Below are 20,092 nucleotides of genomic sequence, written 5' to 3'. Positions count from 1 at the left end.
CAGTACTTATAATTATGCCCTGGAATTTGAGTTGTACTTCTTATTTCTTGGTGAGGAGCAGAACTTATTGGTCACCCCTCTAATTGTGCATCTACATAGTAAGGACATACTGTACAGACCATGTCTGTACATGTGTATGACTATAGTGGGACATGAATGTATAGGTCCATTCCACACACTGTAGGTGGGCTCTAATGTGTGCTAAGCCTTTTTGTAATGCTGTGTGGATGGCAAAAAGACGATGAACACACTTTAAATTTTGTGAAGAATTCTATATTGACACACCCCTTTCTACAAAGAAATCCTCTAAGATGGCCTAAATCCACAAACAATTATACACCAGTAATATTGAGCTTACTTCTCTATTATTCAAATCCAGATATACATGAGCTTCGTTGATGAAGGTTAGACATCCAGGTAATAAAATACGCCGAAAATAATTACTCAAGCAACTGGATAAAATTTTGAAACAGTCAAAGTGACTGTTTCAAAATTTTATCCAGTTGCTTGAGTAACTTTTTGGCATACATGAGCTTCCTTTAAATTCACATTTGTAGTTTCTGCTATTTATGACAGTGTACTGTTCTTCATACTTATATAAAACAGACTCATCTATTTACACCAAAGTTACCTGCATGTACAATTTGTACATAAATATACGTATGTACGGCTTGTAGTATGAGTTTTGGAAGAACTCAGCAAGGAGGTTAAAATAAGACCTCCTTGAACTCAGTAACACATTTTTTGCTGTTTCCTTTTCGCTTGTGTAAGAACAGATTTTCACTGAACTCTGCAAAACGTAACATTGGTACACTGCTAAGGCGTAGGAAAAGAAATGCTGTGTTTTCGGTTACATGACCGGTCCTAGCCTATTTTTGATCGACTGACTGTTGGCAAGGGACATGACATGAGTGATGCACCAAAAGAAAACTGGACTAAAAAGAAAGCCCAACAAAAATGCCTAAAAAACAGCCAGAGCCAAACATCTGCTTGGAGAGTATAATTAAGGATTGTTCTGGATGAAATCTAAAAAAAGAAGAGGAACCCTAACTTTGTCAGGACCATAATTGGAAACACAACACTCATTTTCCTAGGCCTAAACTACATGTACAACTATGGGTTCTGTCACTAAAATGCAGATATGATGTGGGCAGTTCATTGTACATTTGGAAGTTCATGCATATCGGATCTAGCAAAGGCTGTATAATATGCCATAACCTGTACATTACAGGTGGTAAACCTATCAGAAAAAATACTGTAATAGTGGAATTATATATGAGGATTGTCTATTCATCAATTACACCTTAAATTTGAATAATCCAGAAATCATGTAGCAACAAATGCAGTAAAGCAAGACATTCTGTGTAAATAGCAAAGATATTCATATCAGCAAATTCCATTCACAGCAACAGAAAACTGTTCATAAATTCTGAAGGAATGTATACTGTAAATCTTAAAACATTTAGTGGTTTTTAAATTTGCAGTTTTTGTGGTCATTTCTCAGCTTTTCCATTGTGTTGCTACTACTTTTTCTAACTGCAAGGTACATGAAGTCAACCCTAACTTGATTTTCACTGTGATGCAAAATAAAGGTGCCACGAACATTAAAGAATTCACGGTAATAACAGCACCTTATAAGAGCTAGCCGGGATGCCATCATAGAGTATGGGAGCAGCAGAAGACTAACTAGGATGGCACCCAGGCCACCTAAGACTTAGTAAGACCAAGGCTCAACACAATATAATATCCCCAGCTAGCCTCCTTTGCAGACTTCTAGCAGTGCTGGCATTTCTTGGGGGTGCAGAAACTATCCCATCAGCATTTAGAGACTCTGGCCCATGTTGAAAACTGCGAATCAGCACTCCCCTCACAAATGAAAGCCAGCCCTCCTAGAAGTCTATGAAAGAGGCTTGTCCCCATGCAGGCCGGGAATATAAAGGTAGCTCGTGATTGAATTTATCACGATGATTGTACAACTGATTGATGGTAAATGCATAAAGATGACAACTCACAAATTAAACCAGCCTTTGCTGAGTGTACATGTATCTCTAGCTTAAAGAAATCATAATTTTACGGTTGAATTATGGAAACCCTTACCAAGCATGAAACTTAACTGATAAATCTGAGCTTAAGTGCCAGGGCTGTCTCCAGGACCCATCCCGCCGTTCCAGGACGGAAAATTGCTTGTTGGGACGGAAATAAACTTCACCCCATCCATTAGAAAATCATGACATGAACTTGGTGAAAATGTATTCTCATTGATAGATCTAAGCTTAGAATGACAGATTTCACGATAAAAATTAACAACATGGGCTCCCAACCAATGAGTGAGATGGAAACAAATTTAAAGCTGGAGACAGCCCTGGCAAGTGCAAAGTAAAACTTGCAATGTAATCATGATGTTCTTTTGAATTAGCCCTTAAATCACTCTTTCTGATACTGAAAGATCAAGATCCACTTATACTAAAAGTTACAGGTTGGAAAAACAGAAAACACACGCAGAAAACACAGATCTATGAAATAATAGAAATTGCACACGTTCATATCAACTAGACCCAGTACCATGTTTCACCAAAATATATACAAACAGAAAGAGGATAGTCTCTCTTTAAATCTCTGAATATATTAAAGTCATGCAATACAATAGAATAGCAGCTCCTCTGTGTTGAGAGACAATTGCATAGGTAACAACCACCTGACAAATAACTACCTGTAACTTAAAGACAGAAAATATATACATAATACCCCTGCAGTAAAACACAGGCAATAGGTCATATTCCAGATAACATAACATGTGGGTAATGCAAGGGCGCAATTAGCACAACAACTTGTGCACTGTTTCTGTTGTCATGGCAATGATTTGCGTTAAACAATTTTCGATTGTTCACAGGTTGGCAGAAAGAGTGGTTCAGCCCAGACGTCTGAAATAGCTTGTTGGAATATATGGAAACATACCATTTGGCTTGCAATTCTATCACTTTCTGCCAGGGGTCATTACCACAAGCAGGAAAGATCAGACTGCTTTTTCCACCTCTATCATATATAACCAGACTGGAAAGCTTTTTCCACAGTTCACACTGGACCTCTCTTTCTGTCAACCCCATTGTTACCAGCATATGAAAGGATCTGGAATATGACCTAGTATAGAGTGTGCGCTGTTCACTAAACAAAGTTCACTATCCTAAAAAAATTTTACTGTGTTTTCCTGGCTTGGGATCTAGCCAGTCAAACCCAAAATCTAGTGGCCATACAGATTTAAAGTCTTACACTTTTGAAAGGTGACTTTCACGAACTCCTCAGAAAAGGCCAGTAACACACGTGCAGAAAAAGAGGCCAAGTCAGCAATTCAGCAATGAGAAACATTGAAATGTGAGGAGAGTGAACCACAGACATGTCCCCATAAAAGGATTAAGGAACACAAAATGTTGAATGGGAGAGGCCAGGGCAGAAACAACTCTCAGCCAGACTTTCCATCGTAGAGTTGTCCAGGATAGAAAAGCCTGTTTTCTACTGAAGAACAAGCTTAGGAGCCAAAACTGAATATTACTTCGCCTCTCCTAAGTTTGGTGCTTTATTGTCTAATCTACACACCCTGTGTAACATACACATGGGGCATTCTTGTGGTCTTGCTTGTAGTTCTCCAGAGTTTTCCTGGACAGCCAGCCTGCAGATCACCCAGCTGGTCTCAAGGCAACAAATCCTGCAAATCATGGAAATGTCATGTCAAACCGGCCAAACTACGGTAGACTGGATGTCAGGTAAAGCCAGGCTAAGCATCAGATCTTCTCTATAATGCAATGAAAAGAAAAGTACCTACCAAAGTTTCTTGTCTAGAAGTCATTATTGCCCAGAGAAAAAGGTAATGGGTATATTTATATATACCACCCAAATGTTAGTGCCCTTTGGAAAGGCACTTAAACTTAACACAACTTTCCTCAATCCATTTAGGTGTAAAAATGGGTACATGACTTCAGTTGGGGAGATAATAGGCAGTGAAGGAGTAGGATGGGCTCTGCGTGCCCTATAGCTAGATACACTGGATGAATGACCTCAAAAAGGCCATGGGACAATCTTTTACCCAAATGTTGGCAGGTACTCTACTTTTTTTGTATACTATAAGTACATGTATATGTAACTATGAAGCTATAGCTCGATCTTGTTTGTACACAATGTACATGCAAATGTGGTTTTAAAATGACAATATCATTATGTTGTCATTAGAAGTGAGGATGACTTACAACATCAGAGTCATCATGGTAGACCCAAGTTTTGCTAGAGTGGTCCTCCTCCAACGACACATCGTCAGTCTGGTTCAGCTCCGAATACCGGTACACCTCTTGGCTGGTGAAAGATAGAGGAATCTACAGTGTCAGCTTAAAGTAATAACCATCACTGATGCAACTATATAACAACCAAAACAATCATTAACACCCTTTGATTTAATTTTGCAGTTCCAGTCTGGAGTGACCTCCCATATCTCAGCAATTTTACACTCAGATGGGCTAATACTAGATGGGTTAAAAACTGTAAGCAAAAATTACTAAGAATTACATAGTAGCCATTAATGACCCAATAGGGATAAATTCTAGTATGCATGATTATGCATAATTATACATAATTATGCATAAGGTTTCAAGGTTCCAAAAAATTATAACGTTTCAAATTTCAAGCCTTATGCATAATTATGCATGACACTCGGGACCTTAGCATGCCTAATTATGCATTACTCTTGGAACCTTATGCAAAATTCTGCATAACTTTGGCAACTTTAAACAGAAAACATAACTTTCTGGCAAAAAAGAACTTACTACTTCAGACTCTACTACAGTGTTTATTTATCTAGTTACTTACTTCTGTTTACGTCGCCACCATCTCTTTCCATAGTACACAAGGATGATGAGGAGAGCAGTAAGAATGACAGTGACAGTCAGGCCGGCCACTACTTTACCTCCAACTCCCTAGAAGTAAGCATACAATAGTTTTACACAAAGTGGACAGACCAAAAAATGTACATGCTTAAATGATAAATATCAGAACGTTTTCCTTATTATTAATAATAATTGGCCATTCATTCAACGACAGTTGTGACTTTATTTCTTGTCTTGGATCAAAGATACATGACAAGTTACTTCCTCATCACATCTAGCTATCAAGTTGAACACAGATGACCTTTCATGCTTTTAGCCTTCTGAGTTTATAGCGTGTATTTAACTCTAAAATACAGGTGACACAGTATAATTCTGAACAGTTTGATTCCAGAAAACGTAAAGAAATTCTTTTTGGGAAAACTATAACATTATCTGATACTGATGATGATCATGATACTAATAACTTAAAAGGAATTTCAAACATTGTTAATCTGATATTCAAATATGATATAGTTTGCCCAAATTATGTCTGAGGTTCACAGAATTCTGTAGAATTCTGGCTCATCTTTCAGAAATCTTCACAATTCGAAAAAACTGCCCATGTCCATGGAAACATCTAATTATTAATTTCAGACTTGATATTGACAACCTTTTGTTACAAATATACATCAGACTTGTAGATATCAATCAATTTGGTCAATCTACTTAGAAAATTTTTTGGCAGAAGTCTGAGATAACCATAGTGTCACCTGTTAAAAGTATTGACAAAAAGTACCTCTCTGTTGAAATAAGTCTTGAAGTTTGCCAGCCCGTAGCCCTCCTCAAACCTCTCCTGCTTATTGCAGCGTTCTCTCAGGTCTACCAGGGAAGTCTGGGGCGGTGTTCCACCGACACATTCGTCACCAGGAATTAGGCGATACCTGTAACATAAACCAATCATGGCCTCTTCAAACTTGCAGATTTTCGGTATGTCAGTCTAGGTAAACAGTACTGTTGGTAAGATAACAAACATGCAAATAATGGACTAATTTACATATTTAAGTATGAAAATACCACAACTCCTTAGTGGTAAATGATGGGAATTTCATACTTGTAACAAGTGTAAGTTAGTTAAAATATTCCATAAAAGTACAATGCAGACCTGCCAAGGTTGCCAAACTCTAGTTAAGTAAGGCTGTGTCTAAATTGAACTTCAGGCTCTTGAGTTTATGTGGTTTATGTGTGCCAGGGGCAAAACATATGGTCATGTACTTGATGAGTTTGGCCGATTTCTACTATTATAAAACATGTATAATCATGTACTTACCCATTACTTTTGATCTCCTGTAATTCTCCATTTTCGCAGACCTCTGGAAATTTGCTGATATAGTCCCTATCTGCTGTGCACCTGTTGTCACTGTCCCGATGGAAGCCATACTCACTACAATTCATCAGAAACATAAACGTTATCAAAACACTGCAACAGTGTCCAAAATTGCCATGCATCATCAGGACCTCAATCAAACTACCCATATGCCGAAATTCAAACAAATCCATCCAAAGGATCTTATAGCTTGAACACACAAACACAGGCAAAACCAATACTACTGCAGCTGTGAGAGGTCACTGATATCGTCGGAGTAAAAGTCAAATGTCAGACTGAAGATGAAATATGATGCTCTTTTGTTAAAAGTGCATTTCGGTTTAGCAACAGCTTGCCAAGCACACCTACATGTAGTCTTCTTGATAAGTATGTTGGGTTATTTTCCATGAGGTTTGACCCTTGAGGCTTACAACTCACTGAAGATTCCTCATTCACAGGATGCAGGTGACCTTCCAATGTGACAAATGCAATCCCTTGCATTATGTCCAAGCTGGGGCCACAGAGCAAAAACTGTCAAATCACTTAATATGTCATAGCTGTAATTGGCATCATGAGAACATACATACCATTCATAGTCAGCATCCATGCAGGTACACCGATGCTTTTCACCCTGAACCTCATAGCTGTAGCCATTCTTGCACCTGGGAAGAGAAAACAAATGATATAATTATTCAATGTCCTACATTTAAGTAAGAGTTGCACAGCATGAGCGAACCCTGGTATGATTCATACTAGATGTTTTATTTAGCATTGGATATGAATCAAACCTACATTGTGTTTTTCTTCCTCCTACGATAGGTTTCCTTCACACCCAGGAGACAGGCATCCTCCAGCCCCTCCTTATGGTACTCCTCATGGGCCAGCCACGTGTCATAGTCATCATCAGTACCTAGAGTACATAAACACACATCAGCATAAGAACCTACAGTACATAAACACACATCAGCATAAGAATCTACAGTACATAAACACACGTCATCAGTATCTACATACAGCACACAAAACACACATCAACATCAGGACTTACAACAAACACACATCGTCATCAATACCTACAGCACACACACATCAACATCAGTACTTAAGAACACAAACACACATTAACATAAGAACCTACAGCACACAAAAACACATCAACATATTAAGTTCTTTAAGAACACAAACAAACAAACAAAGTTGATTAACAATAACATAAGAACCTTCAGCCCATAAAGACACATCATCAGTATCTACATACATCACAAACATAAACATCAACAGTATCATCAGTGCCTTCAGTATAAAACACACACCTTATCCTTTTCAGTGCCTACAGCATACAAACACACATTATAGCTACCTGCATGTACCATCGTGGTACATTTGAAGTCAAGTATAACAATCATACTTACACTGTCTTGTAACAACCATTTCGAAGTCAATGACAGTGACCCTCCACTTGTGGTCATCGCGGCCGAATCCCCAGATCCCGACCTTCATGGTCTTGGCCCCTGGCTCTGTCAGCAGTCCAGTGAATACTATTTCCTCCTCAGTAAACTTGTAGTCTTTCCAACACTGGCCCTCGTCAAAGGAGTATCTGTTAAAATTATTATAACAGGCGACACTATGAATCAGGCAAGACACTCTAAACTTTGATTTTTTTTCTGAGTAGATTGACCAAATGAATTACAGACAATGCAACAAAAGGTAAATATCCAGGTAACAATGAGATGTTTTCAGGGACACTTCTGCAGAATTCTGAGAGAGTCAGCCAAAATTCCGCAGAATACTACAGTTCAGAGAGTTAAAGTCCCCGGAGTGTTTGACAACTTTACTTTCTGATATGAAGAGAAGAAGTTGAACCTAACGTATATACCTGATAGTGTTAGCCAAGCGGTCTGCAGATACGGGCACAGCAACAAGCAAACCTCCATGGTCTCCTATGGCATAGTGATGGGGACCATCCAGGGCCTAGAGGAACAAGCAGACTGGTAAATCAGGCCATGCTAAGGACAGGAATGTTAATTTTTTCTTGATGTTGGAAGGAAATTAGAGCTTAAGCAAGATTTATCTAGACTTTGATTATGCACATTAGCTCCTGATATGCATAGTTATTATTTGATATGTTAAACATCATTTAAGCTACATACCAAAAATCATGTTATTCTCTTTCAAAATTTGAAACAAAATTGGTCCCTGCAGTCAAAACATAAACCACTAGGGGGCCAAAATCTACACCACTCGCTCTCTGCCCCCAATATATTTCACTCTAACTTATACCTATGGTATGGAGTGAAATGTAATGAAAAGGTTACCTTAAACCAGTTGTAGCCACCATCGTCAGAGATGTAAACATCCGGGTTTGTTGTTTGCAGCGCATCAGACACATGACCTAGAACAAAAACAGTAAACATGATCACCCTCTTTAATTTCAACACCGGTGCCTGATTACAAAGCATCATTCTCTTTTACACATTAACTACAATACATGTATATAACATGAGCCTGCTGCTCTTTTGGCTCATATACTTGATTTTATTGTAAGTATTTAATTGCTAACCGCATCCTGATTCAGGTAACATACATTTCATTGTGACACTTATCATCAACCCCAGTGCTTGAGTTATACTCCTCCAAAGTAGTCCACAAACGAACAAACAAACAAACAAACAAACCCAACCACAAACAGCAAGAAATACATAACCTTCTTGGCTTCTGCACCTGGATTAGTTTCATGCAACCTTACCGAAACACACATTGTACACATTCATTCTTTGATAAGACAGCATCACCTACCATGGACCAGGATGAGGCCTACTGCGTTAGGTTCACTGAGTGGACCCATGGGAGCGTTGATACCCTTCACTCTGCTGTACTGATTGTGAATCTGCAGCCCACACTGGAATAGGAAACAATAATCAATAGTTACCGTACATGATGTGCAGAAATTCTGGAAGCATACAATTATTTTCTTTCTTTCATTCCAAACAGTGAGAGTTTGTGTGATATAATATAGAAACCAATATAAAAAAGATAGTTACATGTGTAAAGGTAAGTCCCATTGCATTTTTGAGGCTGTAGGGGCAATGAGTTGTTATCCAGTGTGTCTAGGGGCATGGTATTCGACGGCAGAGCCCAACCCTCTCCTTCAACTGCTTTTTACCTTCCCAACCAAAGTCAGTTACCCATTTCTACACCTGGTTGGAGTGAGTAAAGTTGTTATAAGTGCCTCTCCCAAGGGCACAACTTTGGTGGCATATCAGGGGATTTGAACCCCAGGAGCTCTGGGTTCTGGGCAAACGCCCTAACCGTGACGCCAAGAAGACGCCACTGAAACCAATGATGGCATGTAAAAGTCAGTCGGGTGTGTACAGGCTCACCTGGTCAGAGGGCTTCTCACACGACATTCCTGCTGGAGTAGGGACAGGCTGCCACACCCCTCCCCTGTCGTACGTTATCATTGTCCTGATGCTTTTGTCTGGAAAGAGAGTGACATCCGGGAATAATTCCATCAGGTTGTAAAACCACTGGATAACATTATGTTCTTCATTCACAGCCAGGATCTATATCGTCAACAGCGGAAGTTTCAGTGACCGTCTGTCACCTTCCTCAGGGCAATACCGACTGGCACTATTCCACGCTGCAGCTAGGTGTTGCTGCTAACAATGCGGTCACAAACATAAGGTATTTTGATATATGTAGTCCCAAATATACAGTATTGTGACATTGTCAAATATACATGTATAAGAGTAATCATTGCAATAAATAAGGAAGTTAAACATTGTCAGTTACTTTAGATGCTGTCCCAAACTTAACTGAGGCCATACCACCTCTCATCATGGTTCATGACATAGTTATTGCTGCTGGATGTATTGCTAGATGATTTGAAGTCAACGTACCTTTCCTAATTTGGCTGGCCAAATAGACTCCTCTGAGGGACTTGACCTTGTAGAAGTCTGTCACACTTTCAAAGTTTGGGTACTGTGTGGGCAATTGTAATAAAACATATACATTGTACATATTTTATACATATATATCACTACATAATTGATTATGCAAATTACATCATATTTAGCATACATTTAGCATACATCTTACATGCTGTTTGTATAAATGCTGGATATATGAAACATCGTGTTATTCCGAATATCTTTAGATCTGCTGCCAGTCTTATAAGTAGCATGCATAGTCTAGAGTGGTAGGCAACTTGAGTTCAATCCCGGCTGTTGTCACTAACACCAAACATGCACGCTACTGGAAATGGTTGTAGTCCTTAGGGCGGGATGCTACACCATGGTCCACTGTTCATTGTGCTTGTCGAAAAGAGCTAGGGGCATTTCCGCTGTACAAAGAACCTGTAAATACTGTACATACATGTAGCATCTGTCTTCTCCGTCATGACCAGTGGAAGATTAGCTCTTCTAATCTGAATCATTGAGCTAAACTGTTCTAAGATCACTCTCACTTCAACTTTCACTTACCAAATGTGATGTGAGCGACACAGAGAAGATGATCCCATCTGCACCTGAAGTGTAAATGGTCCCAGTTCCAGTGTCTGAAGAAAGACAACATCTTTATTAGGGTAACCATTAAGCAGTATGCAAACAAAAGAAAAACGACTTTGCTAGCAACCCCTCCCAGTGAAAATATATCATGCTCAGGACCGGTGCAATGGCCTAGTTGGTAGAGTGTTCGCCTTGTACACGGTAGGTCGTGAGTTTGAACCCCGGCCATACCAAAGACTTAAAAAATGGTACATACTGCTTTCTCTGCTTAGCACTCAGCATTTGGGAAAGAGTATATAACATACATGGTAGTTAAACACATACATCACTACCAGTGGATCAGCCCCCTGCTGTAGTGACTTGCACAAATGTGTGTGGCCCAAGGGCTATAGAAATGGAGATGGGCGCCACCCCTATGCGTCTTTTCAGGACGCCCGGGTCACTTTAACTTAACTTACTGGAACAGCAAGGAAACTTTCTGGCCTATGCGGCACTACAAGGGTCTGAACAAATAAATACAACTGAGCGCTCACCTCCTTCATCGTCCACATGCATGAACACCATTCCCTCCGACATGTCCAGGATAGAATAGAACTGGAAGGGAGTAGGATATCTTTCATTCATTGGACAGAGAATGTTACATTTTATTCATTAATATGCTAGTCTAAGAGTAAACATTGCACCTGCTAACTTTGCGGCACTTTCATGACAATCATCAATCATCATATTCCTTGAGATTCACCAAACAAAGTAGCTAAAGCTAAAAACAATGCTTAAAGTGGTTGACATTCGATTGTATAATTTCCAGAACTGCCAGTGTCACAAAACTTAATTTGCCTTACATTCAGAACATGATTCCTTGTTTACAGCTGTGTTATCGTTTTTTGCAACTGGCCAAAATCAATGGATGCATGAAAGCTGGTATGTTTCCAGCTTTAAAGTAGTTTCTGTCACACTCATTTCATTTTTGCCTATTTTCACAAATCTCACAAAATCAGGCCAAAGTTTGTACCCACCCTGTCTGGTGTTATGGAGGGCAGCTGGGCCAGTTCCCATGTCCCTCCACCATCTCTAGACACATGCATCACTCTGGTAAAGTTGTTCTGCAGAGAAACAATGATATCGGATTACATAAAACATGAGTTAGTCCAAGGGTTTCTACTTCATCAGAATCTTAGGAAAAGCATGGACAAAGGACTGGGTGCAATCAAACATTCAAAGTTGATAAATCAATCTTTATAAATCTTACCAAAAATCTAAGTGTTCACTTACTTCATTCAGCTCAATGGAAACATATAGGAACTGTCCCTGCTGACCAAAGCTGTACACATGTTCGGCCACCACTGAAAAGAATTAAAATCAAGAGGATGAGGTCTGTATGCATCTAACAGTGCTTTTACTAGACACATGATACCAGTGTGAAGTCAGTAGGAGGATAATCAGTGTGAATGTAAGTTCAGCACCAGGGACAGGACCAGTGTGAAGTCAATAGCGGGATAATTAGTGTGAATGCAAATTATGCACCAGGGACAGGATCAGAGTGAAGTCAGTAGGAGGATAATCAGTGTGAATGTAAGTTCAGGGACAGGGCCAGTGTGAAATCAGTACGAGGAAATTGGTGTGAATGTGAGTTCAGCACCAGGGACAGGACCAATGTGAAGTCAGCATGAGGATAATCAGGGTGAATGTAAGTTCAGCACCAGGGACAGGACCCATGTGAAGTCAGTATGAGGATAATCAGGGTGAATGTAAGTTCGGACCAGTGTGAAGTCAGTAGGAGGATAATCAGTGTGAATGTAAGTTCAGCACCAGGGAAACGATCAGTGTGAAGTCAGCAGAAGGATAATCGGTGTGAATGTAAGTTCAGCACCAGGGACAGGATCAGTGTGAAGTCATTGGGAGGATAATCAGTGTGAATGTAACAATAACATTGTATCTGACTAAGAACTAAAATTCCTATTTGGCAATTAACAAAAACAAATACCATGAGGTCATGAGTCAACAGCACCGGTAAGCAACTGACATCCATGTAGAATATGACGTAGCATTTTGGCTTTCGAACCAGGGTTTCATACGCGTCATGAAATCCATTGGCGTCTTACTGTCACAGCTTACAAAATTGTGGGCAATAAAAATATATTCCTAGTAGTAAATTCAAAGTTCTGATTTTTACAGTAATGTATACTGTGATGTATCTCAGCAATGAGGTTATAAATAAATAAATATTTCAGCAATACTCACCAACAAAGTTTTTTCCCAAATCAGTACTCTTCAATAGGTCATAGTTATAACTTTCCGCTGTAGCAAAATGAAGAAAATGTTAAGTTGTACATTTATTCTAAAGACTACGGATCAACTTAAAGGTACATGCTCCTCCAAGGCTGATATTTGGGACTCACACCAATTTGTGATAATTTCGGGTTTTAGTTGCACTCATGGCATAGCTGGTTAGCTGTCCCATCACCAGCAACCAACATGTCTGGGTTGTGACGGTGAAATAGCCAGTCTGATCAAGGGAAGGAAAAACCAATCCAATCTTTTCTATACCTGAATGCGGTTGTGCCCCATGGCAGAAAACAGTCAGATTGCAAGCAAACTGGTACCCGCTCATGTGTTCCCTTTTATCCCAACATGAAAAGGCTGGACTGGATTTTCCACCCCTTGACCCCACTGGATCATGTTTTTCACCATCCGGACCGGACCACTTCTTCCACCAACCCACCCCCACAAGTCCATCATACCAATGAAAGACAAAACTGGACCTACGCCTTGGGTGTTCAAGTCCCCATATTCCATAGTCATCATAGTAGTCAATGTCTGAATTCAGGTTAGACGGAGGATACATACCAGCTGTACACAAGTGGACAAACGTCAGTCAAGGAATTGGACAATCTGTGTTCGACCAGGCTTTAGTCTATAAGCTAAATAGACTTTGGCACCAAATGGTGGCCAACTACGAATGCCCACAACGACATTAACCCAGCCCTTCCTGGGATATTAGGATCCCCCTCCTAGAGATTTTAACACAAATACATTAGACTGTCTTTTGTAGTGAAAACAATTGCATATGGATTTACAGACAATTCAAAGTCACAACAAGAGTTTTTAGATAATGTTTGTAATGAGTTTGAAGTTTGAGTTTGAACTAATTTGGAAAAAAGAACATCTAAGTCACCATAGTTCTAAATTTCTTGAGCAAATGAAAATGAGATTCTGAAAGTGTTTGACTTTACTCAGTTTGTTTAATACATTTTGAAAGTAACTGCACAAAGATATCTTTATTTGGAACAATTTTCAAACATCTATGTCATTCTTTCACTGCATGAAATATTAACAACATGATGCAACGTGTATTGTTCATGTATTTCTCTATAATGAATTTCAACTGGCACTGTTAAACTGTTCACTGATTGGCTGAAACAGGCAGCCAATCACCTCTCTGTGCTTTGAATGCTCTTCTTCTGAAGAGGCATATTTTCTGCAATGGTCTATAATTATTGATACATTGTACATTGTATAGCTCAAGGAAACCTTAAGTGAACAAACCTGAAGCCATGTGCTTGGGGTCGTATGTCAGGTATATTGTGCTCTCTGTGTCATAGCTGGCAGTGCCCCTATGGAAAAAACACACAAAAATCATATAACTTATAGCATTTCTCATGGATTTTGCAAGAGAGGTCACAACTGTAACATTTGACTGATTTTGCAAAAGAAGTCACAACTGCATGTAAGCATAACACTTCTTGAAATGTCAAACATTTACTTAGAATGTAGCCTTCTGTACAGGACTCAAAATATTGGGTACAAGGGAAACTTTAGTGCAACCAAAATTGGAGCTATGCACCTAATCTTTGACTGTGGGTGCACAAATGCACATAGATATTTGTGTAGGGTTACGTACTATAAGGCACTATTGTACACTTAGTCCAGTATATGGCATAGTCTTATCAGTAATACCATTTACGTGTCAGAAAAATGATAAAATCTTTGTTATTTTACTTAGGAAGGTTTGTGATAAGGTTTTGCTGACATTCTACTTTATGTTGTGCACCTAAATTTTTCAGGTAAGTGCACCAGTGCATCTACAACATGTGTATTCCCCAAAATTACTTTCAAGCCCTGCAAGCGTGACGCTGAAAAAAAACCAAATAGTCAAGATCCTGTACCAATTGTTTATACTTTATATTGTGTATCTCTGACAGAAGCCACAATAGGTCACATACAAATGCATACATTGTGTATGATGCAAGTTATTTTACAAGATGATCATACTAAGCTAAGAGGAACTGTCATCTTGTCAAATTGACAACCTACAACTTATAGCATTGACTGATACCTACCATTTGAAGTCAGCAACATAGTCGTGCACCTTAGACCAGGTACGGCCAAAATCCTTGCTCAGGTAGAGAGAGTGCTGGAATATACAAAAATGAATTTCAAAGTTTTATGATGTAACAGATACAAGTATGAACAATTTGTATGAACGCATGTTACAAAATGTGTTTCGTCTTCTACCATTTTAGACGCACGGCATTTACAACAATACAAAAATACAACAACAAAAATCATGAAATTGAACAGTACCACCTACGTCATTTTGGGATGTGTGTGCCAGGAGATAGTCCTTGTTTTTCAGATGGAACTGTATAGTGTCCACATTAAAGTTGAGAGTGATGCCATCGAAGGTCTCCCCCCCATCTGTGGTAACATAGATCCTGGAGCCTGCACTCTCACCGTCTGACATGTACGACACGAGGAGAACCTGTCAAGACAGAAAACAGGGAATCAATCCTAAGCATAAATAGCTTGTTTTTTTAAAGAGAGTGAAGTCAAGCTATTAGCTAGCAGGGTATTGGGGCGTCTCTTAGATGCCCTAAACTAAGAAAACAGGCCCTCTCCTTTCGCAGGGGATGTCAAAACTTTTAAGCACACCCTGCTTCCCTGGTAATTACATACACATGTACATGTTTCCTCCCCACACAAACTGCGACTGTTCACATGCAAAGCTACCAGGCAATAGTTGATCCATAGAACCCCCCCGCCCCCCGCAATTTTTGGATGCCCTGTCTATAAATCCTAGCTAAAATTCCAGTGCTGAGCTTTGACTCAGCGCTTGTTTTCCAGTGCAATATTCTGCTGAGTTGACTGGCATGGAACAATTTACATAATGCAGATGTCAACTTAGTAAGTCAAACTAATTTATTTATGATATTATATATTCACTCTGTTGTTATTATTTACAATAGCTGACTGTACAGCTAGTAATGAATGACACTATAAATGCTTACTCTTCCAGGGTCTAGCAAGCTTTTGTACATTCCGTTGTCCTTCTTGATGTAGGCATTGTTGATCTTCTTACTGATGTTCTGGAAGGTTTTCCCATAGTCCGCACTGGTGGGAATAGGAACAAAAATTTAGTATGTAACACATGTACAATACCTTTTCCATGACTGATATACATGTAGAAGGATACCTCAGTTCCCTATTTCTGGCCAAATAGTCCCACAATATTGGTGAATAATTGCATCAGTTTGGAAAATCACTGGATAACAAGGGTCTTTATTCACACAAGGATCTATATACAATCAACAGCCGACGTTTCAGTGATCGTCTGTGACCTTCCTCAGGGTAATACTTACTGTTACTATACTATTATTCCACACTAGCAGCTGTATAAGTGTACAGTAGCTATGGTATGACAATACGTTTGAGACTGCATTGTTAGCAGTGACACCTAGCTGCAGTGTGAAATAGTATCAGTCAGTTATTTCCCTGCATGAGGAAGGTAATGTTCAGACAGTCACCAAAACATCAACTGTGGCTGTGTACAGATCCTGGTTATGAATAAAGAACCTTGCTATCTAGTCACTCAGTTATTTTTCGTAATGTTAATTTGTGTTTTTGCACTTTAAGGCAATAGTGGGATGGAAAGGAAAAAAATGTGGAGCTTTTATGAGCAGCTGGGATGCTGGCTAGAGTACAAAGTAGCCTAAATTTGTAGAATCTTATTGCACGACAATTGTGCATGTATGTTATCATGATTTCTCTTGTTCTCCATTGATCTAAATGTAAACCCATGGGATTAAGCCATACCTCCTCCAGAGCATTGTTGGTCCGACAAATGGTCCCCATTCATCTGTTGTAAGCACCAGCAGTACCTGCAACACAGAAAATTTAGACATTTGATTATGTGGATGACATCCTAAGGGAACTCCAAAACTGATGATGCAAGAAAAAAAAAGTTCGGCAAAAAAAAAGTTGCCTTCATTATGAAATCTACATGGTCAGGAAGGTTGAACATATTATGACACACAGAGTATGATGCGCAGACACATTACACGAATTCCTAGACATAATACCCTTGCTCCTGAAGGGTTGCCAAAAAGGAACTGTACTTACCCCATTGTTCTCTCCTGCCCATGTCATGGACACACTCAGGTTGGTCTCATTATGAAATGTAAACTGGAAAAAAAAATTATGATGTTTAAACTTAAAGATATGGCAATTCGACAATTACATAGAAAGATGCATACAGCTGCTGCAACTGATCATTGACCTATATAGTACGCCATCAAATACTGTACTGTAAAAGGAGAAATATTTGCGGTGGTTTTATGTTACCGGTGACCTCTTAACTGCAAACTTTTAAAACAACCGTAAATGTAGCATCTAGGCAAGGGGGCAATCTGTGAAGAGCCGGCAACAGAAACCTGGTTTCTCTACAGGGCCGACTCCTCAACAAATATACAATACAACTACAATACAATACAATACAATAGTATAGTTCGCACACAGTTTTGAATTGACACACTGTAAAGCGAGAAAAACGTGAACATAAAACCACAGTGAACATTTCTGCAATTACAGTAATTGCTGTTATACACTTGGGAGGCATCCCAGTGTGAATGGATGAATTACAGTATAGATGGTCTTATGTAACACGTCAGCTTGACTGCTAATTAGCATTAGGTACAAAACTGGTGTGTTATGCCTTGAGGCGATTTAAACAGCTCGACAGACAACAGAATTACAGCTATTGAATATTGTAACATAAGTCACATGTATAACGTTGGTGGGGTTTAACATTAAATCTTCCATGTTTTAAAGAATTTGACAGAGGTTTAACAGAAGTGCCAGTGGGTTTATGTAACTGCCCTCCGGGTCCAGAAAGAGGGTATACGTGTTCATGCAACTTACTCTGTAAGCAATACATGTATCAGGACTTGAAATACAGGGTGAATATGCACTTTTCTGCAACCAAAATTGGAGCTGTGCACCTAATTTTTTACTGCGGGTGCACCTAGATGTATTTGTGTAAGGTAACATACATGTATGTAAAGGTATCATAATTGTACACAAGCATATTCTTGACATTTAAATGTCAGAAAAAAAAAATCTTTCCTAGTAATAGTAGTATGTTACTTAAAGTTTAGCCATAGAATTTCCGATTCCAGCTCTGAAGAGGATCAGTAAGGTTAATGATTTTGTCTTGCTGCCATTCTACTTTATGTTGTGCACTCTTTATAAGTTGTGCACTCAAATACTAGTAGTAACAGACTTTGTACATTTCTGAAGTGAATAAAATGTATATACAATGAGTGCATTAGCCGTGGCGACTAACGAAGGGAGTTTTTGCTTGATATTACATATACTTTCCCTTCTTAGTCGTGGGGCACGACACGATTTCACTTCTACTCTAGCGACGCCGGCCTTCAAACTTGCACGCCGGGCCCGATTCTTGTTCTCCCTGAACTCCTAACACCCTTACCTGCGACGCCGGTCACTAAAACGACGCCGGAAACCCCATGTTAATCCACAACAGGGCTTGATGCGGCAGAAGTCAATGGAAAACAACATCGGGTCCGCCATTTTTGGTCTGAATTTTGAAGGAGAGGAACGTCATCGCTACGTCAGCGCTTGTACAGCCTGATTGGTCAAGCCCAGTCATTTGAGTAAACGCACCAATCAGGCTGTACAAGTGCTGACGTAGCGATGACGTTCCTCTCCTTCAAAATTCAGACCAAAAATGGCGGACCCGATGTTGTTTTCCATTGACTTCTGCCGCATCAAGCCCTGTTGTGGATTAACATGGGGTTTCCGGCGTCGTTTTAGTGACCGGCGTCGCAGGTAAGGGTTTTAGGAGTTCAGGGAGAACAAGAATCGGGCCCGGCGTGCAAGTTTGAAGGCCGGCGTCGCTAGAGTAGAAGTGAAATCGTGTCGTGCCCCACGACTAAGAAGGGAAAGTATATGTAATATCAAGCAAAAACTCCCTTCGTTAGTCGCCACGGCTATGAGTGCATATATTGTACACATGTATTAGAGTGTATGTTATACAGTGACATATGTAATTCTTTTACCAGTGTCCTAAATGAAGATGCATGATCTAAACAGTTAGTAAAAGACGATTTTTGGTATCATACACTAAGTTAGTCTATTAACGTTAAAGACATTATTCCATAGACAACATAATTCAAGTTTCAACAGAATGTTTAACCTTAATTCGTATACACTTGTTTTAAAAAGAGACATGTAAACGATACATTAGTGGTAGCATAGCTTTACATGTTTAACTGTTTTGTAAATAGTAGATTCAGTGCTCGCATAGCTTTAAATAGTTGTTTTGTTTCTCCCATCGTACAATCAGCAACATTTAATACAAGTACTAGTAATGATACTTTACCTTGATCATTTAATGTATGTAGTTAACTACTGCATTTCCCCCATTTGGGCAAAAATGTGCAAATAAAGATCAATCAATTTATTTTAGTAAACACAAGTTGGCTTACTTTCGTGGCGCCTCCCTTAACTTGTTCCGTGTAGTCGTTGTTGTCACACCTGGTTGAAGAAGACCCGTCGGGTTGGTCGGCAGCCCTCTTCTGTCGCCGTCCTAGCGGCTTCTCCGGTGTCCTCTCAACCCTTTTCATGTGCCTCACATACTCTACAGAACTCCCTGAATCGAGATTGTTCTTGGAAGGATATGACAGAGCCTCCGAACACACTACAGACAAGAAGAACACAAGGGATAGTGCCAGGACCCCAAAACTGGTCCAACCTGGGGCCGCCATGTTTTCATTCCAAGTAGTCTATACAGCAGACTCTACTACGGCTGTTCCATAAAGTCACGTTTTGCTGATTACGTACTATTGTCTTTTCCTGCCCTTTTCTGGTCATGTACTATACCATTAAAGGATAGGAGATAGAAATTATGTAGAAATCAGAAAACAGTACGCAATCGGCAGAAAATTCAACGAAGTTTCTCCGTGGTGGAGTCTGCTGAGGAGGTTATCACAGGGGCCACCTGCGTGGAAATGTCGCAAAACGTGTCGATGTCGTAAACGGGTCTGCTCTAGCTGTGCCTGCCTGTGCTTATTGGGATA

The 20,092-nt window shown here is 39.6% G+C and overlaps 1 protein-coding gene across 2 annotated transcripts; it reads right to left on the bottom strand.

The window, feature by feature from the left end:
- Positions 1-251: 251 nt before the first annotated feature.
- On the bottom strand, positions 252-19,998 carry LOC136434674 (sortilin-like). Of its 2 annotated transcripts, XM_066427656.1 has the most exons (26): positions 19,502-19,998; positions 17,115-17,177; positions 16,809-16,873; positions 16,004-16,106; positions 15,307-15,477; positions 15,056-15,129; positions 14,262-14,329; positions 13,482-13,565; positions 12,957-13,013; positions 11,988-12,058; positions 11,732-11,818; positions 11,249-11,309; positions 10,692-10,765; positions 10,110-10,191; positions 9,591-9,688; positions 9,007-9,109; positions 8,526-8,602; positions 8,087-8,181; positions 7,623-7,807; positions 7,003-7,120; positions 6,798-6,872; positions 6,175-6,288; positions 5,644-5,788; positions 4,852-4,958; positions 4,239-4,341; positions 252-3,700 (listed from the first exon to the last, which is right to left on the bottom strand). In XM_066427656.1, exons 1-26 carry the CDS (start codon positions 19,778-19,780, stop codon positions 3,686-3,688), a joined length of 2,574 nt encoding a protein of 857 aa, XP_066283753.1. In that variant the 5' UTR covers positions 19,781-19,998; the 3' UTR covers positions 252-3,685. The 2 variants fall into 2 exon arrangements, with proteins under 2 accessions (XP_066283753.1, XP_066283754.1); XM_066427657.1 differs by lacking the exon at positions 13,482-13,565 and having other exon boundaries at positions 19,502-19,997.
- Positions 19,999-20,092: the final 94 nt, after the last annotated feature.

Source organism: Branchiostoma lanceolatum, chromosome 5 (genome assembly GCF_035083965.1).
Source record: "Branchiostoma lanceolatum isolate klBraLanc5 chromosome 5, klBraLanc5.hap2, whole genome shotgun sequence".
Lineage (NCBI taxonomy): Eukaryota > Metazoa > Chordata > Leptocardii > Amphioxiformes > Branchiostomatidae > Branchiostoma > Branchiostoma lanceolatum.
Note: the sequence above shows the minus strand (reverse complement) of the source record. Positions and strands in the feature narration are given on the sequence as shown.

Excerpts from the sequence above, each read along its gene's own strand:
- LOC136434674 (XM_066427656.1), bottom strand. The coding sequence starts at position 19,780 with ATGGCGGCCCCAGGTTGGACCAGTTTTGGGGTCCTGGCACTATCCCTT. Across the intron at positions 11,819-11,987 it reads TTTCCATTGAGCTGAATGAA|AACAACTTTACCAGAGTGAT; the intron begins GTAAGTGAACAC and ends GTTTCTCTGCAG. Across the intron at positions 9,689-10,109 it reads GGCCAGCCAAATTAGGAAAG|ACAAAAGCATCAGGACAATG; the intron begins GTACGTTGACTT and ends CTCTCTTTCCAG.